This window comes from Pelecanus crispus, chromosome 13 (assembly GCF_030463565.1).
Source record: "Pelecanus crispus isolate bPelCri1 chromosome 13, bPelCri1.pri, whole genome shotgun sequence".
Taxonomy (NCBI): domain Eukaryota; kingdom Metazoa; phylum Chordata; class Aves; order Pelecaniformes; family Pelecanidae; genus Pelecanus; species Pelecanus crispus.
In genome coordinates, this window is record NC_134655.1 from 13,691,571 (window position 1) to 13,717,483 (window position 25,913).

Sequence of the window (25,913 nt, forward strand, 5' to 3'; positions counted from 1 at the left end):
GCCACAGAAAATTCTTTTGGAGGCACAGTTTTGGAGATGTATGCTGCATCACATTAATGCAGGGACTGTAAACAATGCCATAGAGTCAAAGGTATCCATTGCTGCCTGTAGTATCTCCTTGGTGCCTGCCAGGCCAGCTTTAATTATTATTCTCAGTTCTGACTTGCACAAATACATAAACAGGTAAAGGTGTCACACTGTACCAGATGAGGAGGTCATGTTTGCCCAGTAAGTACAGCAGGTAATTACATACAGCCATAGAAGGCAGCAAGTATTAAATGTGGTTTTGCCTACAGCCAGAATTGTTTGAATTTTTGCCTTGGAGATGCTCAGTTTGATTTCTTTTGTGCTACAGACTTTGCTAAGAAGCCCAGATCAGATCAGTTACAGACTCTGCTGACAGTACTTCTCACTTCTTCTCTGCACATTTTTGCATTGTACATTTTATTCGAGGCTTAGTATTTACCATAGGTTTTAAGTAGGGCAAGAATTCCTCTTCTAGTTGAATCAGACCTTAATCAGCTGGATTTTCAGTCACCATTCCCAAGAGCTAGTTTGCGTGCAATCACTCTACTTTGCAGGTGTTTGTGCACTGAGTTTGCTAGTGTAGATGCAGGCTGGTCCAGTGTTTATTTTACTAGGCTGAATGTTGCTTTATAGTTCAGTAGCCCAGCTAGGATGACTGTGGGATATTAATCTTTTTAAGCCAGCAACAGTTGACCGGGGTGGGGGGTGGGGGGGTAATGGGTGCCGCTCCTTACTCCCCCAGTCTTCTCTTTTTATTGATCACTGTTCTGTTGTAGCATTGTTTCAGCTTAGAGTGTCTGGGTGCTCATCCTGCAATCTTAACAGATTGCTCCAGAGGGTGGTATTACAGCAGTAGTTTCTGATTTACACATCATTGTGGAAGCTACAGGGTGTGCTGGACACTTGCTCTGTAACTGCAGAGTTCCTCCTTGCTTCTGAGAACACAAATGTATCCTCTAGGGCAGTAGTTCACAAATTTCACCCGTTTCCCCAGCCTGTCTTTTATGCCCTGTCTTTTTTCCTTATCTGATAATTTCTTACCTGTTTGGGGAGCAGCAACAGCCTAGAGGCACAAGGGAAACACAATGTGACTTGGAGAATGGGTCCAGAGAGAGGGTATTTTTACCACCAAGCCACTAGGAATATGGCTGCAGGGAACCTGCCTAGGAGAAAAAAAGTCCTCGCTGAGAAGAATCTGGGATTGGGGCAGGGCAGAGCTGGTAGAGCCATAGCTGCTGAGCCCTGGAGCCCCTTCTGCCACCTCTCACCCAGCTGCACCTGCAGTAGGAACACTGGCTCTCTGGCAGCTTTCCACTTGGGGTGCACCTCGGGTTACCTCCCACCATACAGTTTGTGAAGAGCTTTGCTGCTGTTAATGTTGTGGCTGCATTGAGCATTCTGGAGAGGCAGTAGGAGGGGCTGGTCTGGCCACTAGCACTTGGCATTGAAGTGATCACTGTAATCAGAAATCAAGGTAATTGGAAGAGGGTTGAAGCTCATTAGAGGATTGGGCAGAAGATTTTGTCACGTAGTGCACTGGAACTAAGAGAGGAAATACCACTGTCGCCCCTGTGGTGAGCCAAGTGTGGCCCCAACAAGGTGTTGCTGCTAGTCCCACTGCTCCTGTGGGCTTGCACCATTAACAAATGCTGCACTGTCTGACCCAAACATCTTAATGTTTTGCCTTAGGGTTAAAAAAACTAAAGTCAAACAACATGACCCTCATTTTGGAGGCAAAGGACATTTAAACACTAAAGGTCAGGGGTACCTAAGGATTCTTCACAGGAAGAGACACCTTTAACACAATAACTTTACCTGCTTCACAGCAGATGCTTTAGTGCCATGAATCCTGCTGTGATAGCTTGAGGAAAGCAGAGACTAGCAGTCCTTGAAGGTTATGCTGCCAAGCATCATTAGCAAGAAAAGACATACCTAAGACAGCTGTCCAGGTGCATGCATCTCAGGCACCAACAAGGATAAAATGTTTTGAGAAAACTATTATTATTACATTCCTTTAAACCCCCTCTTCCAATAGCCTCTCAGATCCTGTGCTCCTCTGCTTAACAAGGGCCAAGACAGTTAACTAACCAGAGCTGCAGACAGAAGCATAGACATATTTCTCTATAGCACAAGCAGCTTATGGTCTCATTTTCTAGAAGTGTCTTAAGGCAGATTAGTTTCATACCTGTTGCAGGCAGCTGTCGCAGGACATCTTGGGAGAGAAAAGACCCCCCCCCCATCCCCCCTTACATTTCACAATGAGACAGGACCATTAACAGGACAATGCTCTGCTATGGTATGGTCTAGAAGGACTTTGCTAAGGTCCTGGTAGGCAGAGCAATTTACCCTCAGCCAGAAAAACAGCTCATTAAAAAGCTCATTAAAACCAGCAAGTTCTTCTGTCCCTTCATGCCACTGTCATTCTCTCAGCATGTGAGTTACTCTTCCAGTGGTTGTCTCCACCTTACAAGAGTGGCATGATTTATTTGAGAACATAACTCCGTGTTCCTCTCCCTACTGAAACCTTAATGGTTCACTGTCAGAGCAGATCAAGATGACCCATCAGCTCAGATACATCATGGATTGTCGAGGGAGGAGTGTCTGCAGATCCACATACTGCAGCTCAAGAGTTACTGGCAGTAACTCTGAGGACTGGACAGAGAAGCCTGGCAGCTACCATGGCAGCGTTAACAGGCAACGTTCCTGTGATGCTTTACATCAACAACTTCATCATTCCAAATCTGTCACTATGTAAGGAAACAGTTTGATTTTTTGGGAGTGGTAATGCCAGCATCAGATCTGCTTAATAACTGTTTAATCTTCCAGTATTTTATGGACAACCACCACCAGAAGACTGTTGATCTGATCAGTTAAAGGCGTTTCTAAACTGTTTTATTTGTCCAGTGAGCGTCCTAAACTCTGAACTGTCTGCAATCTCTATGCCCATGCTCAGTACAACACCCCGTTCCCCTGAAATCTCACTTTACTTCTCTTGTGTTCAGTTTGAAAGGAAAAAAACCCACAACATTCAAGATTTAAAAAACAAAACCCTTTCACCTTTCAGTTAGGTAAATGACAAAGCAGATTCAGACAGGAATGTATAACGATACCCCATTAACCACATTTGTTTTCCAGTGAACACTCCTATTCTCTGCACTTAAAGGTACTAGAAAAAGATACTAGTTGTCTTTACAACTCCTTTCTTGTTTTCTCTGATGCCTACACAGCATGTTAAACTGTAAAAAGATGCTCTAGATGAGCTGGACTATGTCTTTACTTTGCTGTCTTTATATCTAATACAGGGACAATTATGTAGCAGCATATAAACCCTATTATTTGATCTGCATTTGTAAAGCAAACTCCCCACAATTCAAGCCATGACCCAAAATACATTTATGGTGTCAATCATCAGACCAGAGTAAACCTGTGTTACAACAGCCCAAAAGAGCTTTTCAGTGGCTTGGTTATGGCTGTAAACCAACCCACTTTCTGTTTGTTTTTTTGTTTTGTTTTTTTAATTTACCTCTTCTTTTAGATGAGTTCTCAGTGACCACCTTATATTAAAAAAAAAAAGGCAATTTATTTTTTTTTTTTTAAAACCACTGTCAACACTTGTTTGCTGTAGAGAGACCATATCAATAGTTGCTAAGATCAGCACCAAAACCAGGTCTGGCACACAATGAAGGACTCTGCAAGAAGGTCTCAAAGACAGAGTTCTTTGCAACTCTCTGTTTATTAAAAATATATGTCTCCTTGGAAGAAACACTGGTAACCAACTAGTGTTGTCATGATCGATTCAATACTGTCAGCTATGCCATGGAGTACATCATCTTTTTTCTCCATATGACCTGATGAGAGGGAGACAGGCTATTGGGAGGGGGGCAGCAAGAAAAAGGGGGGGGGGGGGGAACAAAACAAAAAGACAGGAACAGCATGACCAGCACCTTAAGGACTTTTGTTTCACTTACTCCACTTCTCCAGGGACTGTTGTTTATAGCATCTGGAGCAGGACCAGCAGGGCAGGGGGCTAGATGCCAAACAGGAATCCATTGCCAAAGTTTGCTCCTTTAGGGTCAGTCCCACTGACAGCAGAATCCTTCCTGCCCTCCACCACGCTAGCGGCCGCATCTCTTCTGCGGCACTGCTTTCTGTCCCAGGAAGCTGCTTGGTCCCTGCAGGGCTCCTTGTGATGCAGGATGAGTAAAGACAGCTTCTCACCAGACAGTACATGGACAGTCTTACTTACAGCAGTTCTCATTCACACTGAAAACCATGGCCTGTGCGTGCCATGCGCAGACACACTGATAATCATTACCTTCAGGAAAGGGAACCGGCACCCCATACATTCACTTATCCCTATAAAATAGGGGGAGGGAGAATGGGCCAAAACTTACCTGCTCGTGCTTGTATGGTGACCTCCTTTGTTCTGGTGCGTAGCACTGTGAGAAACAGCATTCGCCAGGTTCTTTTTTTGTAAGGTGGGAGCGCTTCTACCTGTACTGTGAGTACCCAGCAACATAGCTCCTTCTCAAAGGCTGTGCGAGTCTCCTCCCCCTGCTTCACACAAGGCTCTGTTCCCATGATGGAGCCCCATTCAAGTGTGGAAGCCAAAGTGTCCTCAAAGACAGACATTTCTCAGCTTAGGGCCAACTGTCTCAGCACCAACAGTCACCTCAGTTGAAAAATCCCAGTGCACAGCAGATGGGTGCATCTCTGCATCCTCCTGCCACACAGACCCCATGGCACCCAATTCGGTTTTCTAAGGTGACCTTGAGACAGGGAGCCGAGCCCAATTTCAGAAAGAGGATTTATGCAGAGATGTCAGAGACAGAACCAGGCGAGGTGGCTGCACGTTCACCTGCCAAGCCCCAGCTCCCAGAGCAGCAAGGCAAGGAAGGATGGAAGGATGGCCTCTGGGAAGGCTACCACCACCACCTGCATGCAGCAGAGCTGGGAATTTGGCATGGAGCAGGGAAGAGAGGGAGGATGTTTTTTTAATTCTGTTACTGATTCGGAAAAGTGTGAGCATTCATCCAAGGCACAGCTGAGGGCTCTTCCTGCCAGTGGCTAATGCAGAAGGGAATGCCAGTGTGCTGCCGCAAGCTAGAATGGGTCATTTCAACCTGTGCCCACAGGTACAGGGCCAGTCCAACATCCCAGGTTTTCCACAGCAACACAGGACAGTGCGTACATTTGTTCCATGTGGCTGGTAGAGTATTTCCTAACTAAACACCGCAGATCTAGATTCTATTTACAATAGAGCCAGATTAAAAAATAAGTTAAAAAACTGGATTTTATACCCATTCAGTTCATTATTAACAAGAGAAAAATGGACTAATAAAAAAAAGCCAACACAGCAACACAATATGGTTTTGGTTTAAAATCAGCTTAAAAAAAAAATAGAACCAAAAGGAAACCTCTCATGCAAACACATAAGGTGGTGTGTAAAACAATGTGCAATTTAATATGTAGTATCATCCATTCTCTTGCTCTGCAGCCTCCTGCTCAGTCTCCGTCTCCCAGCCTCACTCAGATCAGCTACTGCTCCTTGCTGTGTTACTCTGGACCTCTGGTCCCTTCTGCACAGGCAGCATACCAGTCTCTGCTCTGCCTCATAGACCTGGGGTGGCTGGCAGGAGGCTGGCACCAACAGGAGACGCTTCCGAAGCACCTTGTACCGTTTTGAGCTCTTTCTGCCCAAGTGGACTTCCTACGCCCAGCGGTTGGGACAGAGAAACTGAAAGATCCTTGCAATAATACAATACCTTTTAAGAGAGGTCCCTCAGGTTTCCTGGTCCACATACATATATATATATAATATATATATAATACCTCTCTATATATTATATATAAATTACATATACAGATAAATAAAATGCTTTCTGCTGCCTTTCTGTCGCACTGTTCAGAGCTGCTAGACAGTCACACTTGGAGAAATGCCCCTGGAGCTCTGATACTAGCTCATGTGCTCAGAGTCCGTTGCTTCACTTGTTTCTTACGTTAGTCCTTAGCCGCCTCCTCCCATCTTGTTTCTTGGTTTAGTTAATAATAATAATAATAATAAAAAACGACCTTGAATGGGTTCTCATCTGTCTCTAATGGAGCAGTGGGAAGGTCCATGCAGGAACGGTGGGAACAGTCACATGATGAATGAGATGAGTTCATCCCAACAAAAGAAACAGGACTAGAAAACTCAATTTTGCGACGATCTAAAAAAGGGGGCAGGAACAGTTTTCATATTCCCCCCCCTTGGGGCAGAGGGCTTGGGTGGGGTGGGACTTCAGAGATTTTCTGCTCACAGGGAAGCAGGTGGGGGACATCTTCAGAGTTTCTCTGGGGACGGCACCCAGATGTAGTGCCCAGACTGGTCCTCAATGATTTGCTTGATTTTGCTGTAAATCTCTTCCAGAGAGTCTCCTTGTACGATGGCTGGAAGAGGAGAGAACAAGCAAGACCTTGAGCATGAGGCAGCGCTGCACCTTCCCCACCGCGACCTACGGGAAAGGCCTTCACTCTGCACCAAAGGGGCTGGCGTGGCACGGCCAACAACTAATGAACGAGATAACCCATGTCAAAGGAGCTGTAACTGGTGCACGATGACACCGAGGGTTAACCCAGCCTGTCCAAGGGGATTAGCAAGAGCTGATCCAGCACTGGCAGAGCTCCTCACGTGTGTGAGGTGCTAGCTGGGTTCTCCACAATGGGCTGCTAATCAGCTTTGCAAATCATGTCATGCCACCGCGCCGAGGCCACGGGCAGCTGGCTCCAGCACTGCAGCTACTCTGCTGTGGTGAACGGGAGGGCCTCGCGCGGATTAGCCGGTGTGCGCTGAGCGCGTACCCCAAGGTGCTGGATTTGTCCATCCCCTCTGGTCAGCTGCTGCAGGCTCCTCATGTTTGTTGCTTCCTCTGCAGCACTGTCAGGCTGGAAAAGGCCAGCTTATGGCTGTCGCTCCCAGCGGTAACTGTCACCCAAAGACCAGCGACAGTCTGGCTGCTTAGTACAGACACAACACGAAGCACTTCACTGTGCTTCCTACATCAGAGGAGGAAGATGCACATGGAGGGTCAAAGCTTTCTGGTAATTCAGCCTGCCTCTGTAGCCCAGCCAGGACCATCCTCCAGCATCTCTGTTCCCTCACTACAAGTTCCTGGCACAGAACTTGCTACAGTGACCATCTCTTTGCCCATTACCCACTTCTTTCAACAATGGGTTTCAGCCAAGAGCGTTCCTTCCTCAGGTCAACTTCAAACTCACCATCCAAGCGCACAATGGCATGGCAAGGGTCTGGCAAAACTGTGGCGTGCGCTTCCTTTGCACTCCTCCTGGAAGAGCAGCCAGCAGCTCTGGACCTGCTGCCGAGGACAGGAGGTCTGGGGAAAGCTTTTACCCTGTTTGTACCCATACATTTGCTCAGATGAGATCCATTTTTGGAAAATGTTCTGCTTGGGATTTTTCCTGGTAGCTTAGGTGGGCAATACACTCCTCAACTCAACAAAGAAACAGTTATTGCATGGGAGGAAAGATGGAAGACCAGTTTCTCTGCCTCTTCGCCTGCCCATGAGTTTCCAAAATTAATCATGTTACAAACATTAGTTCCTTAATGCACAAGGATGCCTGTGTCATGAGCAGCTCATCTCTGCAGGCAGAAAGTGCCAGGCAGCCCCTGACCGGCTCTTCAGCAAAGACTACTTAGGAAGCCAGCCAAACTTCCAGGCTTTTTTTGGGAGATGTTTTGTAATAACTCAGGACAGTCTCCACCATTTAGGTCACTAATTTTTTATTTTTCCTCTTTAAAATGACTCTTTTTTTCTTTTTAAAAACACTCTCCTTTCCCCCGTGCAGGGAGTTTTATTTCCTGTAGCCTTGTAGCACCCTGAATCTATGCTGTGCTTCCCCTGCCTGGGTTTTTCTTTCTTTTTTTATTATTATTAAAGTTGGCGATAAGCTTTCACAGGCTCGGAAAATCCTGCCTGGCAACTTGTCTCCTTCTCTAGAGCTGGTTTACTCTTATCCACTGATCTTGGAGCAGTCTCTTTGCAGAGTCCTGCTGGCAAAGTGCCATGTCTTTTTTGCTTTGATGAAGCTGGACATTTTCCCATGACCCTGCAGCAAGACAGTGCTGGTAGAGAGGTCACAGCTGCCAGCCAGAAAAGTAAAATAAATAAGATATTGCTCAGGACACTCACCTGTAAAATACTCTCCAAACTCTTGCTCGAGTTTCATGGCTTTATCAAAGACCTTGTTGGCCTGTTCGTATGTCTGTCTCCGGTTCATCTCCCTGCCATGTACAAAAAACAGAACCTTAGCTCTTTTTCTTCGCAATGAACAGAAGCAAAAATAGCCCACAAAGCTGGGGTGCCTGGGAAGCCTCTGCACACCAGGAATGGAAGCTGTGCAGGATGTAGCTCTCAAAGGCAGGACCCTTCCCCACAATCTCTTTACTGCCTTGGCACCTCATCTCAACTTCCAACAGTTCTTCCCATTGCCACCACACCCCCTCTTCACCATTGCACAGAAGTGGACTCAAATCCAGACAATACTCTGAATTTGCGAGACTACTGCAGAAGTCTCCCTGTTTTTCCACAGCCTGTCACCACCCTCCTTGCCTAGGTGCCCTCATCTTCATAGAACATCCAAATAAGCAGTTCAACCCCTTCTGGCCTGAGAAGTTTTCCCAGTCCCCTTGGTGCCAGCAAAGTCTCTTCTGATCTCAGAGTCCATCTCTAGCTACTGAATCTCCTCACATCTCTGCTGCTGCTCAGAAGAGTTGCAAGCTCAGCTCTTGCACCCTTTCCAGCCTGTGCTCCCCAGGGCCAGGAGCAGCAGGACAAGCAGAAGGTCCCCCTTAGGCACACAGGAAACATCTCCTCTCTGCTCCCCAGGGCTGTCCTGGCTCAGCCACCATCCAGCTGTGATCCACCACTATGGGCTGTCAGCAGTTCTCCTGGCTGGACTCAGGGCCCAGGTGAGCAGGTTACATCAGGCACATTTGGGAGCATTTTTGGATTTCCCATGGATAATCCTCTTTGGGGTGAATGAAGGGCTTTAAGCTGGAGCAATCCATGGAGCCTAGGTGCACCATGGCATTAGATGTGGAGGAACACCACAGAAACAGCAATGGGCCCAGCTCCTCTTAACAAGGGACAAGTTCAGCACCAGCAGCAACCTCTGCTGCTTTCTAAAAAGCACAGGCAGCAGACATACAAACCCCCGACATGCCAGAGCTGCTCGCCCTGGAGAGGTACAGAACATGGCGCTGCACTTACATGAGAGCTTCAATGGATTTTGGTTTGATGAAAATGGCAATGGGATAAAGTTGTGCTTGTTGCAACCTCTTGATAGCATTGCCAGACACATCCAGGATGCAGTGTTTCCCCTGAAAAGGAGATGATTGGGATCAGACCTACCCACACAGTCTACTCCCTGCAGAAAGAGCTTGCTCATACGGATATGCTTACAAAAGAGAGGAGCCACAGAGGTGAAACACCAGTCCCAAGACACAAGCCAACGCCCATCGGCCTTACATTCCCACCTGCTTAGGGCAGGACAGCAGCACTGCAAATGGACTGAATCTTTCTCTGAACACGTGAAACAATTTACAAGCCCTCAGTACATTCCTGTATTCCTGTGGAGGAAATGCCGCTGCTTCAAGAAGGGCAGCCGGGCACCTTTGCCCTGCGAGCTCCCAAGCACAAGGCTGGCGCCACCACTGCCGGGCTTTCAGGTGGAGTTCGGATGACACCAAGGTGGAGTAATGTGGCCGAGAAAAGCAGCCACGTGGCTTGGCAGGACTCCAGAGGGAGAAGAGGCTCGTGCCATGCTTGCTTAATGTGGTTACAGCCCTTCGTTAACACCACAGGGAGAGGAAGGGAACTGCTGAACGTGTCCAGGTTTGGGCTGGATGTGTCCCGGTCCCAGGAATGCCAACTGACACTCACCCTCTCTGCCACTGCCCGCACTGACTGAATGCTGGTCCCATAGAGATTGTCATTGAACTGCCCAGCCTCTATGAACTTGTTGTCCTGGATGTCTTTCTCCATCTGCTCACGGGATACGACAAAGTGGTAATCTTGTCCGTCCACCTCGTTCTCGCGCCGAGGCCTGGTGGTGTCTGGAGGAGAGCAGGCATCATGAGCGAACCCAGAGTGATGCATGCCAAACGTCCTGGGAGAGAGAAAACCCACGCGTGCTCCCAGCTCCCTCCCCCCACTGCAGGCTACACCCTGCAAGTAGCAGAGCCACCCTTCTCCCCTCCCTCCAGCAACGGCACCAAGCGCCAGCTGGGACTTACGTGGCACGCAGGAACCAAACTTGTGTGGGAATTCGGAGATGAGGTCATCGTTAATTCGGTCCTTTGTCGGCCCCAGGATGATCACCGGCCTCGCATAATGAACTGCGAACAAGAGCCACAACCTGAGGCTCCCTCTGTGCTGCGGGCAGCTGACCCTACTGCCACATTTGGCATCAACCTGCCCTCTACCTGCTGGCAGTGGGTGCTCCTGCTCATACGGGCACCCAAAGGTGCCTCCTTCGTGTGAGTTTATCTCCTCCTGGTCATGGTCAACATCTCCTTCCCATCTGACCCAAACCATCTGCGCGGCCCCGGGGAAGGTGCTGCAAGTCTCTGAGGTTGCGGATCAGCAAAGCTGCTCCCTTGCTCAGGGCAGGAGCCCGACAACCAGAACAGTGGGGCAAGGATGCCATGGGGCTGGGGGTGTGATGGGAGCCTAGGAGTCTGATTCAGATTCTGGCAAGGAGAGACCACCGAGGCTAGGACTGTTCAGCCTGCGAAAGGGTCTGCACAGACTGAGCATTGAGCAGGCTTAAATGCTGAGGGCTGTGGGGGTTGCTCTGCAGCAGGGACCTGGCCCAAGGCAGCGAGGGACAAATCCTGTCCTCAGCTGGGGACTAAAGCCTAGCTCAGTTTTAGCTCTGGATCTCTCCCTTGCTCTTGCAGACCAGGTCACAAGTCTTTTCTACTGATTAAAACAGGGCGATCAAGGCCAGGGAAAGCTCCGCGAGGCGGCATGCACGCCTGGCTCCTCTGCTGCATGCAACAGACAAGAAGCTCCACTTGTGTTCACCCAGCACTGTGCTGGTACAGCACAAGAGGCGGGGAGGAGGAGGTCGCACTGGTCACCCTGGCTCTGCCAGGGATGTAGGTGCCCACACTGGAGCAGGCACAGGGCAGCTCAGCACCAGCACTTACTTTCTTGCCGCGTCACCGGCTCATACGACAGGATGGTGTCCTCTTGTCCTTCTGCAACAGAGCCAGGGAGAGGCAGGTGAGCACTTGCAGCAGCTCTGCAGTCCCTCTGCACCCACGAGGAGCTGGCTCCTGCCCCCACCAGCCTCCTGCAGCCCTGGGGACACCTCCAGGCTGCCCCCGTGATGCTACCAGCTGACATGGAGTGTGACAGGCATGCAGTTTGCAGCCCTTGATCCACGTCAATTATTCACGTCCCAGCTCTGGGTCAAGCCTCCTCTTTCCCTCCCTGCCACTGCGGGCTCAGGGCCCATTGGGACGCACCATCCTCCCTGCAGGGTGGATGCATGTGCTGCAGATATTAGAGGACCCGCCAGGGATAAAGAGAGCATTCACTGCAGCTGGACTCCCCACGCTCTTGTACAGGCTTGGGCTCCAGGAGCCACCTATGCTATGGACCTGGTCTCTGGCCATTGCTTCCTGCAGCAGGCACTGAGGATGGGGGCCCACCATGGACTGGGAACCCATCACCCAGCCTTAGAGCAAAGCCCTGCAGCCAGGAGAGAGCAGGGAAGCAGGCAGGCTCACTCCTGCCCCCCAGCCTCTGCTCCCCCAGGCCCTGAGGAGGGAGCTGGCCACAGCATCTCAGTGTCACCAGCAGGAAGGCCCAGCCTCTGAACAGAGCCACCACTGGCACAAGACAAGATGGAAGTGCCAAAATGTGCACACACATACACACACACATGTACGCACAGGGGTGGGAAAGCAGGCGAGACACACACTTACTGGAACTGCTCTCGCTGTCACTGGTGTTTGATGTCACGCCCTCTGCAAAGCAACCAGAGAGACCCCCTTCAGAAGCAGCATGGGCAGAAGGCACAGGGGCACCCCGCCGTCATCCAGCACTACTGACCCAGGGCAGGGCAGCACTGGCCTCCTGAAAAACCTGCGCTGCACGGGCAGGATGGCATCTCTCGCCCTTTGCTGGGAAACTGGGGGTGTGCAGGGGGATGCTTGGCTACCCTGGGAGAAGGCAGGGATGCTGGGAGGGGGCTGCCTGGCAGGCGTGGGCAGGCATGCGCAGGCACTGGGCTTCCCAGGCTGAGGGAGGGAAGGTGGAGTGCATGGGGGGCAGGGTGCTGGTGGGGGGGAGTGGGTGCAGCATGCACATGGTGGGCGGGGGGGGCATGGCTCCACACCATCACAGGGACAGGGCTGGGGCTCGCAGAGACAAGACAGTGACAAGATGGGGCAGAGTTTGGGGCTTTGCTTGCTCAGACTGATCCCAGTGTTGCAACTGCCCCACAGAGGCTTGCTGGCCACTGCCTGCCCCTGGTCAGGCTCTGCCCCAGTCAGGCGGGGTGTGGAGCTTGGCAGGGGACTCCCACCCAGATGGGAGGACCGAGGGGCTCCTGCCATCATTGTTTTGCAGCTCTGGCTACATGGTGCCCCAGAGGAAGGTGGCAACACTTCAAAACACTGTCACCGCCCCACACAGAGCGACCCATCATGGTCACAGCCACCTTCCACCTGTACTGGTAGTGGCTCTTGAGTCTCCGAGCACTAAACCAGCAGCCAGCCCAGCTAGGAGCAGGAGGAAGAGGACAATGATGAGTTACAGCTCACCCTGGGTGCGGCGAGCAGCCCTCAGCTGGGCGCGCTTAGGGCATGGCCAACATCCCCAAGCAAACTCCCCTGTCCCCTCCCGCGTGCAGCAGCAGCACCTCCTCAAGCCCAGCAGCCCCTGCCAGCAGACGCGGGCGCTCCCCAGCAGAGGAGCAGCACCCATGGGGCTCCTCCTTCCCCACACCCAGAGAAGCACAGCTGCCCCGGCCAGAGCCCGGCCGTTCCCCCGGCATCACCAGGCATGCCAGCGACAGAAAGTGAATGATGCGCATCGAAATTTGACTTACTCAGGTTCTTTGCTCCATAATAATCGTCACTTAACCCAGGGAAGTCCTGATTTCACAGACAGCGAGACGGGGGAGAGGGGGAGAGAAGAGAGCGCAGGAGAGGGCAGTCAGAGGGATTGGGGAGACAGAGCCAGACCAGCATTAGTGACAGGAGTGCAGAATGGCCCAGAGCTGCAACTGCAAGTGAGGTTAAATGTTTTCAGAGCTGATGCCATCAGCCCGCTGCCAATGTCTCACCTTGTGTGGCCGGACCCCACCCCCCGAGCTCATCCTCCCTGCCAAAGAGTCCCCAAGAGCCACCCTGAATCTGGGGAGGGCAGGGCAGCCACAGCAGCATCTGCTACCACCGAGCAGTTGCAGCGTTGAGCTGCCGGCAAGCAGGGCTGAGGTGTTTCTCTGTGATGCCTCGCGGGGTGTACCAGCAGGGCACAGTAGCTCCGCACTCCCCTGGAACAGCCCAGCCGCTCTGGGGGTAGACAGAGCCCAGCCAGTCCTCTAACACATGTCAGGGAGGCACATTTTTCCCCACCTGTGTATGTTAGCTGCCCACACTCCAGTGCTTGCCTTGGCTGTGGAAACATGGGGGAAGGACCCCCTGCTGCAAGCTGGGATGGACAGTGGCAGAGCACGGGGAGGGAGCTGGCTGCGGGTCTGTGACATGGGCTGGCAAAGAGTGTTGCCTGCCCTGTCCCCGTGCCATATATCACTGCACTGCAGGGCTGTCCGAGAGCAGCGCCTCAGGGAGCCCCCAGCGCCAGCACGGAGCTGACTGAAGCCCAGCCACGTCAAGGCACTATGAGGGATACACAGACTTCACCTTCACCACAGGCCAGAGGCTCACGTTGGCTGCTAAGCTCACTGGAAGCTGGCGCCAGCCTGGCAGCAGAGGGATGTGGGCAGCCCCCAGAGCAGTCCAGCATCAACCTCCTGCCTCTGCATCACACCCAGGAGAGCCACCGGAGGGGAGGGGAATGCGCTCACTGCACTGGCACTGGGGCAGAGACACCTCTGCCTTGCCCACCCTCTCTTCCCTGAGGTGCAAGGACTGCGCCTCTCTCTCTGGGTGCTTGCTGAAGGAGTGGATGCAATTTAGCATCTGCAAGGAAGAGGGGCTGGGTTCAGCAAGCAGTTCCAGTGCTGCCCGCGTCAGGATTTGAGGCAACAATGTCCTGCTTTTGCTGGGAGCCCCAGCATGCTGCCAGGTGAAAGCTGGGGACCTCCCAGTGTCTGCAGCCACCTACCAAAGATGTGCCTCACTCATGGGCGGCCACCTCCTCCACCAGCAAGGGCATAGCTCCCCCGTGCCCACAGGGTTTAACTCAGATAGGAATATGTAGCTGCGAGTCACTTCCAGGGGAGGTGGGGAACACAGCCAGGACCTCCCCAGCCCCTCAGCCCTGACGGGGACAGGAGAAGCTCCGCAGTAGGCGGTCAGACCCTTGCTTGGAGGGGAACAGCCCTTGGCAGGCAGAGGGAGGGAGCAGAGCCCGCAGCAGAGCGGGGAGAGCAGGGGGAGGCAGAGCAGGGGGTCAGGTGGGTGTAAAGTTGGATGAAAGGATGAAGACATTGAACATGAGAGAGAGAAAGAGAGTGCCAAGCCCACAGCCGTTGCTTTGTTTCAAGCTCCAGTTTCTACCTAACTGCTGGCACGACTGTGGAGCACAGACCTGAACATGGGCAGATGCCAGGAGCCCTGGCTACGGAAACGTGCTGAATCTCTCCCCCCAAAGACAGGGGACCTGAGGGTCGCACGCTTGCCCTCTCTGGCCAGCTGCTACTTACGTTCCTGTCCGCCGCTCTCCTGGGCCAGGTTCTCTTTGCTCTTGTAAAATGGAAACTTTCGAGAGAGGCGGAAACTCTTTTTACGTTTCGTTTTGATCGACTGAAGAACATGGAGATGGAAGGGAGGACAGAAAAAAACAATGGTGTTTAACGCATGTGGGAAAAATTAAAATGACGAGACAATGAGGAGCTGTGTCAGGGCAGTTACCCTCAAATGAAATCATGGAGATTACATGAAAACTGTAATGCAGGAAAAAAATTAAGCGTGGAGAAAAACACATGGTAGGAATGCTGGGAAGCTGACAGGGCAATCAGCAGCTCTGCAGGGGTAGCCAGGCCATTCTCCCTTCCTTGTCCACTCGCTAAGCACTCCACACGAGGGGTGAGGGCAGCTACCTTCACCTACATGAGCTACCTGCAGTCAACTCCCAGCCACAGGCCGTGGTGGGACAGTCTCTGCTCCCCCACCACAGGGGTCCTTCCCCAGCGCTTTCGCACCATCCCAGGCTCCTCTGCTCACCCCCTGCACAGTCGCAGAGGATTCATGCCAAACAGATGCGGGCCTGGGGCAGGTCCAGTCACACTGCTCTTTGCTTTGGGATTGCTCCAGCCACCCCATTGGGAGCTCTGGCCGCTGGGACTCATCCTGCCCCTGCTAGCTACCGGCCCTGCTGAGCCCCAGCTTGGCACTTACCCTGTTGGACTCAATCATGCCAGTCCGGGCGTGGAACTTCACCGTTTTCAACCGCGCTCTCTCCTTCTTTTCCACCCTGATTGGAAGTTAAAGGGAAGAAAGAGCCGCTAGTCCTGTGCATGCACCCTCCATGCTGCCTGCTTGGCTGCCCAGGCAGCTCTGTGCACCCTCACGTCATGGCCCCATTGGTGAAGGGCAGCTCTTTCCCTGAGAGGGATGGAGGTGGAGCCGCCTGCCCATGGTCTGGCCAGGGCCAGCATCTGCAGGAGCAGGAGATGGGACAAGCCAGCCTTCCCAGGAGGGGAGGGATGGGGCTGGCTCTGCAGACCTGAAGGCAGTGGCAGCCAGCTCCTCTGCTCCCTGCAACTTCTCATCTCATGGGACCTGGCTCACAGAGCTGGGCAGGTTGTCAGAGGACACAAAGAGCAGCCCACAGCCACTGCTGTGACTCTGCTCTAACTTGGAGCCCCAAACTGGCTAACGCCAGCTCTCCATCCCCACAGGGACCACATAAGGGGCTGAGCACTCCCCTCCTCACCTGGAGGCTCACACAGCTTTGGATAACATCGCCCCAGGGAGACCTGCACACAGCCCCAGCTTGCAACTAGAGTGCCCTTCACGCTGCACAGCCATGGAGGGGCATGTGTACTGGGACCACCCTGAGCAGACCCCCGAGGGCTGCAGGGCTTGTGGAGGCTGAGGAGCTCCAGAGGTACTACGCGTGACAGCTCCTGCTGACGGACACTCACCTTTTCTTGCTGGGGATGACCCCGATCTGCTCGCTCTCACCATGGGGCGTGACAAGCCTGGCTTGCCACCACTCATCATCAGAGGCGTTGATGACGTGCAGGATGTCCCCGTAGGAGAAGCTGAGCCCCTGGCTGGGCAAGCAACTGTCCCGGGTCCGGTCGTAGTCAAACAGGGCTCTGCGGAGGAGCAGAGGAGTGTTGCCTTCACTGAGTACAGCCATGCAGTGAGGGCAGCAGCACTGCTGACCTCCTGGGGCACTGACACTTTCGTACCTTAAAGGATTTAACCCAAACTGCGGGGAAGCCTCCTGCCGAGGCCAGCGGTGCCACACAGCCACCAGCATACCCTTCCTGCTGGCAGGCTCAGCACAAGCCCTGAAGCGTGCAACGCAGGAATAACAGTGCTGGACCAAAACAACTTGCTCTTGACCTTAGCTGCAAGAGGCACGTGACCCACAGACACATTGAAGGCAGCTGTGGTTAGCGAGCAGACAAAGCTCACAGGGCCTCAAGAAAGCAGCAGCGTGCAGAAGGGCGGCAGGGGGCCAGGGTGTGGGGCTGCCCCTCACCATCCCTGCCCAGCAGCTGCAGGGCCCAGGAGCAGGATGGGGAACATCAGACCCCACTGCTGGTGGGCGGTCGCACCAGCAGAGACCACGGGGTGCTTTGAGCATGTACTTTATTTATGTAGAGGGGTACATTAGTCCAGAGCCTGTGAGCGAGGAACACATCTGAGGGTATGTATATATATCTGCTTCCACAACTGATCCTTTTCAGGCTCCTAAATACTTCTCCTGAGAACAGTTTATTTAGTTTAAAATTATGTTCAATATTAAACTAATCAGCTACAGAAAAATTTTTTTTTTTTTTAAACTAGAGGAACACTAATACCCTTCCTGCACACACTTCATCACACACAGCACTGCAGCCTGTACCCACAAGCTGCTCTCAGTGGCTTCACATGCAACTCATTCTACTAAAATCAGACCTCAAACCATGTCTGCTTTGATAGATCCACTTTGCAACAAACCAAACCAAGGGAACAGTAACTAGAAGCACCACTGCCACCAGCACAACCCCTGTGTTTGCTCCTGGGACATGGACCCTGCTCGCCCCCAGCCAGACACCAGCCAGGCACTGCAAATGCTGGCTGGCTGCTGGTTTAATCCTGGCACTAACGAGCCTTCCTCAACCAGGAGACACCCTCTGCCCAGCTCATTACCCCCTTCCACTGCAGGGACTCCTAAGGGGGTCTGAAAGCACATGGTGCAAATGGGAGGGACGAAGGACAATGCAGCAGGTCCTCATGGAGCAGCAGAGCTGGGAAGGCACTTCTTCAGCCAGATCCCTGCTCCTGCTACCAGGGGAGCACCAGGCGATGAAACCTATCGGGTCATTTGGGACTGGCTCAAGGCAGCCAGTCTCGAACGAGGAGGAAGAGAAGAGGGGCTGCCCTGTTGGTCAGGGAGGGATCTTTAGGACAAGACATGATGCAGCCCTATGCATCCAGGTACATCCAGCCACCAGGTTGCTCCCCCTTTCCCAGCCTTCTCAGGACTGGGCAGCTCTTGTGCTCAGTCCCTCTGTACCCAAGCATGGCCCATGGCATGCTGGAGCTGGCAGCAAAGCACCACAGGGTACTTTGGCTGGATGCAAGCAACCCTCCCAGGCAGCTCCTGGCTGAAAGATAAGGCTGCGCGTGGCTGGCAGGCCCCTGCGAGACCAGTGCTGTTGGGAGAAAAGCACGAGCCAAGGCCCCCGGGATCTGGTCAAGCCGGTTCCCGAACCGAGGCAGGCTGCGGGGCACCCTGCCCACACCCCGCACCCTGCGCTGCACAGCAGCGCAGGCCCCGTGGCTCCCTGCCTCCTCCCGCAGCAGCCACTGGCATTCCAGGGCAGGCACAGCAAGATTTGTGCAAGGGCTGAACACCCACAAAGCGGAGCCACAAGACGTTTTCTTCCTCAAGGTGCGATGCTCCTGGAGACCAGTCCCTGGCCCCGTCGGCACCCAGGATCCACTGTGGGTGGGTGCTCCCCAGGGTGCACAGGGTGCGGGGGCCAGATGGAAGCACGGTAGCTCTGCTCTGCTCTGCCCCTAGACCAACTTGCTGCAGGAACAGCCAGGAGAGCAGATGGTTTGGCTGGAGGGCAGAAGAGCAGTGCCAGGGACTTGGCACAGCCTGCTCCCAGTGCCCAGGCACAACGCCTTCCCGGCCCCCATCCCTGCCTGGCACAGTCCCAGTGCCGGTGGACTTTGCCCTGCAGCGGCACATACAGGCAGCGGGCAGTGTGTGAACCTGCTTCACCCCTGCCCGTGCTGTGCAGCTGTAGCTCTGAAACACATGGCGAGTGCTGATACCCCCAAATCAGCTCCGGCAGGCACTCAGGGTGCCTGGCTCTGCCCCCATTGACAGTACATGGGGTACAACGCAGCCTCACAGGGCTGACTCAAGCAGCTGGGTAGCAAGTCCTGTAATTGATGTCCTGTCCACAGCGCAGCAGCTCAGCTAGTTTCGAGTAAACTGTGCTCGAAACTACCACGCCCAGAAGGGTTGGGGCAGCCCGGGCGCCCAGCAGCTTTCGAAAGCACATTTGCGGGGTGCGCAGCTGCCAGAGCTGGGGAGGGTCAGGAAGGGCCATGCTGGGGGAAAGCTCTCCCCTAGGATCACCCCCTCAGCAAGGCGCTGCCAAGCTCCCATCTGAAGCCACCTGGGTGTATGTGAGGGGACACAGCGCTGCAGAGGCCACCAAAGCCATGTGGAGGGATGCATCAAGAGATGCGAGATACTACAAGCAGCCTGGAGGCAGCAGGGAGCTCTCTGGCTCGCGGGCATGCCCTGATACGTGCAGCACCTATCCAGGCAGGAAACAGGAGACTCACAGGCTCAACTCAAACTGGATGCAACCTACACCCTGCTCCACCCATGAGGGTGTCCATGGGACAGCAGGGGAGCAAGGGCAGGACTAGCAAGAAGGTGTTTATTCAACATAGCACCCAGCTCAGTGCACACCCGCAGCATGGAGCCCCAAGACTCTAAATCAAGCAAGATGCCTGCAAAGCCACACAGGAAGGTGTGAATTACAGGAACCCAGAGCCGCAGCTCTCCCCTCCTGCCAGGCTGCACTTGCACCAGGTCCAGCAACAGCCTGAAGCCCATGTGCATGGAGCAGCCATGCAGTGGGAGACGCAGGCTGAGGGTGATGCAGCCTCGGCCCTTGTCATCCTTCCCATGGGGAAGGAGAAGCATCCCCTGCTTCCGCCAGCCCCCATCTGCAACAGGCTGTGCAGGGTGAGGATTTACAGGATTATTTTAATTACCAAGTTAAAATTACTCATTAGCTGTCACCCCACAGGTGCTGTGGCAGGCAGGAGGCAGGCAGCGAGCAGGGGCTGCCCTGGTGGTGCACGACTTGCAGCAGTTAGAGCTGCATGGCTGCTTAACCCCTGCCTGCCCTGCACCTGGCTCTGGACCAAACGCACGTTGAGGGCTCAGAACAATAATCCTCCTAAGAGCTCATCTTCCCTCCAGCCAGATCCTGCCACAGGAATGGCGGGAGGAGACAGGGAGAAGCCTGTTAGCAGGGAGTGGTTCAAGGAGAACACCCCAAACGCTGCCCCGAGCAGAAGCGGTGCTGGATGCCCAGCATTTCCCTGTTTCCCAGTGATCCCTGGTGTTTTGGCCTGGCCAGCAGCCACCCAGGGCTCTGTAGAGACATCAGTGCTTTCCAAAGCGGAGCAGCCCTCGGAAGAGGCACTTGAGTGCAGAGTACCCAGCCCCAGCAAACCAGTGCAAAAGCACCACTCTCCCTGCTGCGCCCTCCGGACTTCATGTGGTATCTATCACACTATTCCCTGACCTCTGAAACACCCGTCCACAGAGGTGCTGCACAGCCCAGGCTGAACCATCCCACCCTGCATCCCGCACTGTGGGGATATACCATCGCACCCGCCTCCAGCTGCCTGGAGCAAGGGGGGCAGGCAGGGGGCAGGCAAGGGGGGCTGAGCCTTACCGGACATAGAGAGATCTCTTCTCGCTCGTCCGGAGTGAGCCGGAGCCGGAGCTCATGCTGCTGTTCATCATCTGCTCTCTCAGGTCATGGATCTTTGACTCGAAGCGGCTGTACTCTGCAGGGAGAGAGGTGGTCAGTGCAGGCAGGAGCTGCCACTGAGCCACCCCTCCGCACCAAGCAGGGCTCAACTGGTAAGCTCCGAGAGAGGCAATGACAGCCTGTCCATGGGGTGTCTTGCACGTGAGCCCATCTGTCCGCTGCACATGCGGGAGGATGAAACCGAAGAGGCTGCAGCACCCTGTGGGAGTTCAGGCAGGGCATCTGGAGCAGGCAGGGCACCGGCTGCTCCCAAACCTACCCCAAGCCCCTGCACAGGCAGCTCAGGCAAGGGCTGCTGAGACCACCGCTACTGAGCTGCGGCTCGGTGAGGCAACGGTTGGGCAGGGCTCAGCAAGCTGCTGACCTACAGAGCAGTTCAAAATGTGCAGAGAAAGAGAGCCCCTCCAGGACACCGGCACCCACTGGCTGGAGCAGCAAGGCATGACTGCAGCCATCGGGTCCCCACACAGCCCCCACCCACAGAAGGGGAGTGGGAAGGAGGAATTCACCTTTTGCTCACACATCCCGACAGCAGAGACCTGCAGGAGGAGCTGGGGGACCCTCCAGAAGCTGCTGCCACCCCTCTGCCAGGCAGCTGGATGGGAGCAGCCACCACCCCTGTGCCTGCTGCTGCGCCAGCCCGACCTTCAGCTGGGTGTAAAGGTCGGGCCGGCAAGCAGAGGGTGGAGGCATCGGCCCTGCTTATCCAGGGCCGACAGGGAAGGTTTGCCGGGCGGTGAGCAACCACAGCAGCGTGGCACCAGGAAAGCTGCGGGCACTGCCACAGCCCACCCCAGCAGTTCTCACCCAGTACCCTTGATTTTGTCCTCTGGGTGCACCCTGCAGTTACATCCCCATGTCCTCGTGAGAGGGGACCAGTCTCATCTCTGCTGTAAGACTTGCGTAGAAAGCCTCTCCACAACCCAGAGGTTTAGATGTGGTTTGGGTTTTTTTTTTTTGTGAACTGGAGCACAGCAGCTCAGCAGCGGAGGCAAGCGCCTGCTGCAGAGCAGAGCCCCAGCAGTGTGGGGGATTGCGCAGGCTGCTGCCTGGCCTGCAGAGCTGCATCGCACAGGGGTAGAGGGAACAACACACTGCTAAGAAATGCACTGCGGGCTGCGTTTGAGAGTCAGCCCCTCACCGTGCAAGGGGAGAGGCGACTCTCAGTGCAGATGCACATGGGGCTGGGGTTATGCAGCTGCAGCTTGGCATTTTCTGACTCTCCAGCCTTTCACTCTGCAGCCGGACCTGCCTGGGCAACCCCCTCATGCACCCAGCTGCCAAAGATGCGTTTTTACTTAAAGACTGAGAAAAAAAGGCGATACACACAAAAAATCTCCAAGCGACACACAGAAATTCCACATAAAGCCCCTTCCCCTGCCACAAGACATCAAGAGGTGCTGCATGCTGGGCAGGGTCAGCTGCTTAATGCAGAGGTCACCAGACCCACTGCTCCTGCCTGCCTTCCTGCTAGCAGGGGGAAACACAAGAAAGCCAACATGGGCAAGGCTTATAAAATAAGAAAACTGAATTCTGACATCAAAGCAGCACTTTTGCACTCGCTGACCTGCACTGGGGTTTTTACAGAGTTCCTGGCAGAGGGAGGCGAGCTTCATCCCACTCCGCACCTCTTGCTCCACACCAGGGTGGACCACAGCACCTCTGGCGCAGCTCATTCTGCCCCAAGGTGCCCATGAGCTCTCATATCCCAGAGGGGCATCAGTCAGAAGCAGGTACAGCTGCTCCATAAACCCTCTTTGGTACAGAAGGGCTATTTCCTCTGGAAAGCTGCTGAGCTGGGCGCTATAACCCCTGTCCCCAGCCGAGTTGTCCCAAACCCCACCAGGGGCACAGGCTCTCTGCATGCCTGGGATTGTGCAGGCAGCGAAGGGCAAAAGCAGGTTTAGCCACCACTGGCATCAGGGCACGGATGACGGGAGGGCAACCTTTGGGTGCCACCGCCCTGCCAGCAACTGCATCCCCTGCATGCAACCCAAGGGCAGAGCTCTCAAGTGCCCCTGCCTTGGCCAGTGCACTCCATGGAGTGCTTGCTGGAGTGGCCACGCTGCTTGGAGGGGCTGGGAAAAGCCCGCGAGCACAACGAGAAGCACAAGTCAGGCTGGATGCAGCAAACTGAAGGACACAGGGGCTGCTCTAGCTTTTTTGCCTGGAGAGCAAATGCAATCTCCCATCCTGGGAAGGGTCTCCCAAGGAGCTATCAACCTGTGCTCGCTCCGACTGCAGGAGGGCGCAGGGCAGAGGAGCAGCCAGCTCCAAAAGCAAACCTGCTACCTCCCTCCCAGCACAAGGGAGGCAAGGTTACCCCAGGAGTAAGCATGGGATGCTCCCAGCTGTCACTGGCCCCTCCTTATCTGCATGCTGGAGCAGCCTCTGAGACAATTGCTGGCAAATAACCCCCAGCGAGCAGAGCTCCTGCCTTTGCTCCCTGGCTCACGGCCACCATGCCTCCACATCCTGGAAGGAGATCTCCTGTGCAGCCAAAACTTGCCTGGGAAGCTTGCCTGTGGTGGGGAGGTGAGCCACGGCTGATCCCTGCCTCCCCAGCATTCCCACAGGACCTGGGTGCCAGACACGTTCAGGACACACTTATCAAAACTTAAAAATATGCAACAGGTGACCTGGCGCGTCTTGCCATGAGTGCCACTGTGGCGCTGTGCCATGTGCCAGGAGGGGCAGGACATTTGCTATTCCCACTCAGCAACTGGATAAAAACATCGCTCCACCCTCCCACCGCTCTTCCCTTCCCAGGGTGCAGGTGCTCCTGGAGCTGGGCCCGATCCTGCACTGCAGTGACCTCGGCGCCAGGAGCAGGATATGGCCCTGCACACCTAAGCGTGCACAGGTCGCAGACCATTAAGATCAGGCAGGGATCACCTGCCTGCACCAAGGATCCCCAGCACCGGCACACACTCGTGTGGTGCAGCTGCAAATATACCCAGCAGACCCAAGACGACGGCAGGTCTGCAGCTGATTTCTGGGCACTAGCAGACAGTGCAAGGGGAGAAGGCACTGGTAGAGAAGGGGGTTGCATCAGAAAGCAACTCCCGAGCATGCACAAGGCCTTGCGCGTGTGCCGTGCTCTCTCCGGCATCCAAACCCACCTGCCCAGGGCCAGGCCAGCTTAGTCGGGCCATCAGCATAGCCCAGGGATGCTCGGCCACAGCCTCCAGCCCAGCCACCTGCAAAAACTACCCCCAGCTCCATCCTTCCCCTCCAGCCTGGCATTTTATCACCCTGACCCCACACACCTTCCAGCTGCAGGGTTAAAGTACAGACACTTCCCTGCACAGGGCACATGTGCTGCAGGCCCAGGTGAGTGGAGGGGAGCACAGCCATGGAGAAAGCTTGGAGGCTTTTAAAAGTCACCATGCAGCCCTGGCACTTCCTTTCAGCAGCCAGCTCAGAGACATGCCATCACACAAGTTCTTGTATTTTCAGGTGAAGAATATCAAGGCTTTGTTGCATGGGGCATGAGGAGGTGGAGTTGCCAAACCCAAGCGCTGGCGATAGCAGCAGGCAAAGGTCAGGGGGAGAAGTGCTCAAAGAGAAGGGACCTCACAAACAGCTCAGAGGCACCATCACAGGGAGCAGCCTCCTCCTCCTCCTCAATGGCATGCAGCAGTGGTCAGAGGTGCTGCACCACACGCAGGTGCTCAGAAGAAAGAGGAGCTGCTATCCTGCCTTTCTATCCTTCCCTGGTTTTGCCTTTGCTTCTTTCCACTCCCAGTGCAACCCACAGGAAGGGCACCTCACTCCCCGAGACCTGCGCAAGCAGCCTCTCTGCTCCCTCAGAGCCCCAGAGAGGTCAGCTGCAGAGCACGTGTGCACCCTAGCACCCTATGGGCAAGCCCTAGCCACGCTCACATACAAAAGACAGGTGCCATCCTCCGCCTCTGCTAGCGGGGAGGAACTTCTCAAAGCCCCTTTCCACCAGCATCTCCTGTTTGGGCATTCTACAATCCAGCTCTCCCGCTCTTTCCACAGCCATGATGCACATAGAAAAGGCAAACATTTGGGAGCACACATCCCCTCAAGGGGACCCAGCCTCACCTGTACGTGGGGCTCACGCCAGGGAGACCTTTCTGCTCGGCTCCCAGGCCTTCAGGCCTCTGGAGCACTGAGGTCAACTCCCAAGACCAACAGTCTGTGTTTCACAGCAGCAACGCTGCATCCCAGGATGGCTGCAGCCTGTGTGCCAGCTGCTGCTGCCCGCAAGTGCTAGGAGCCATCGCGGATCCATAAAGCCACCGGCTAGAAAGCACTGACATTTCAGCCTCAGTCCAAAGGCGTTTTGAAACATTTTGTCCTGTTTGACATTTAGGAACCACTTTTGGTTGGCGTCTTTGCCAAATCTCAAGTGGCAAAGGGAGCCAGAAATACAAGAACACTAAGTGCTTCCTGGAAAGAAAGGGAAAAAAAAAAAAAAAAAAAAAAAAAAAAAAGCCAAACCAAACAAGCCCCACATCCACAGCACACCCCTGAGTGGCACTAACGGCTCCGCGCCCCAATGGCCTCTGCCATGGAACAGAGGAGGAACAGCGGGGACAGGGGCCCGCAGGGCACTGCCCAGCGATGCCACCGAGGAGGCACACGGCAAAAGGCAGGCAAGGGGCAGCATGCTCGCCTTGGCAGAGAGGACCAGAGCTGCTAGGGGAGAAAAACAGTGGCGTCCAGGAGAGACACCTGCATCAGGGGACGTGAACTGCTGCTTCCCAGCACTGGCACGGTGCTGCCCGGGACACGGTAACAGCATGGCAGCAGCCCCGGGAGCAGCTCCCGGCCCCTCGCCCGCCGGCGGGATGGCCTCCCCGGCACTTGCCCTTCCAGCCCACAGGTGACACTTCAGCCCTGCCAGCCCGGGAGGGTTTCGGTAGGCAGCCTCCAGCTCCTTTCCTGCAGCTGCATGCTGCTAGCTGCCCCACGCAGGACCCAGCCACCCCACGGGGGACCACCAGCCCCCGACACCTTCACCGAGGGAATTAAAGCCCAGCGCTAACGAAAGGCAGCCGTTGGGGTCGTGCGGCAGGCGGGATGCTCAGTCGGGGACGAGCCCCCACCCAGCATCGAGGCCCCGGTTCCAGCCCCGCCGGCCCGGTCGCAGGGGGGTGCCCGGAGCCCTCCGCGCTGGCGGGGAGCTGCCCCCCAGGACGAGGGGCTGCCGCCGCACCCGTGAACCCCGCCGGAGCAGCCCTTCAGTGCCGGGCCCCCCAGCAAGGCCCACAGGAGCCCACGGAGCGCGGCCCCCCAGCGACACCCTCCGGCAAACAGACACCACCACCACCCCCCCCCCCCCCGCCACCGGAGACGACCCCGCTCCCGGCGAGGCCCCCCGCCGGCCCAGGCCCGGAGGGGAGGGGCGGTCCGGCCCGGCCCGTGTCGCCGGGCCAGCCGCAGGGCCGGGGAGGCGC

The 25,913-nt window shown here is 54.9% G+C and overlaps 1 protein-coding gene across 6 annotated transcripts in view; it reads right to left on the bottom strand.

The window, feature by feature from the left end:
• Positions 1-6,349: 6,349 nt before the first annotated feature.
• DLG3 (discs large MAGUK scaffold protein 3) overlaps positions 6,350-25,913 on the bottom strand; it is a 77,741-nt gene continuing 58,177 nt past the window's right edge. For 3 of the 6 annotated variants that reach the window (XM_075720793.1, XM_075720792.1, XM_075720791.1), the window contains 10 exons: positions 20,386-20,500; positions 16,375-16,551; positions 15,626-15,701; positions 13,150-13,195; positions 11,240-11,290; positions 10,322-10,423; positions 9,969-10,141; positions 9,297-9,406; positions 8,217-8,308; positions 6,350-6,456 (listed from right to left, as the gene is read on the bottom strand). In XM_075720793.1, the coding sequence (XP_075576908.1) occupies positions 6,350-6,456; positions 8,217-8,308; positions 9,297-9,406; positions 9,969-10,141; positions 10,322-10,423; positions 11,240-11,290; positions 13,150-13,195; positions 15,626-15,701; positions 16,375-16,551; positions 20,386-20,500 (1,049 nt within the window). Of the gene's footprint in view, positions 6,457-8,216; positions 8,309-9,296; positions 9,407-9,968; positions 10,142-10,321; positions 10,424-11,239; positions 11,291-12,022; positions 12,065-13,149; positions 13,196-14,931; positions 15,032-15,625; positions 15,702-16,374; positions 16,552-20,385; positions 20,501-25,913 lie in introns of those variants that run through there. The other 3 variants (XM_075720789.1, XM_075720790.1, XM_075720794.1) reach the window with 3 other exon arrangements.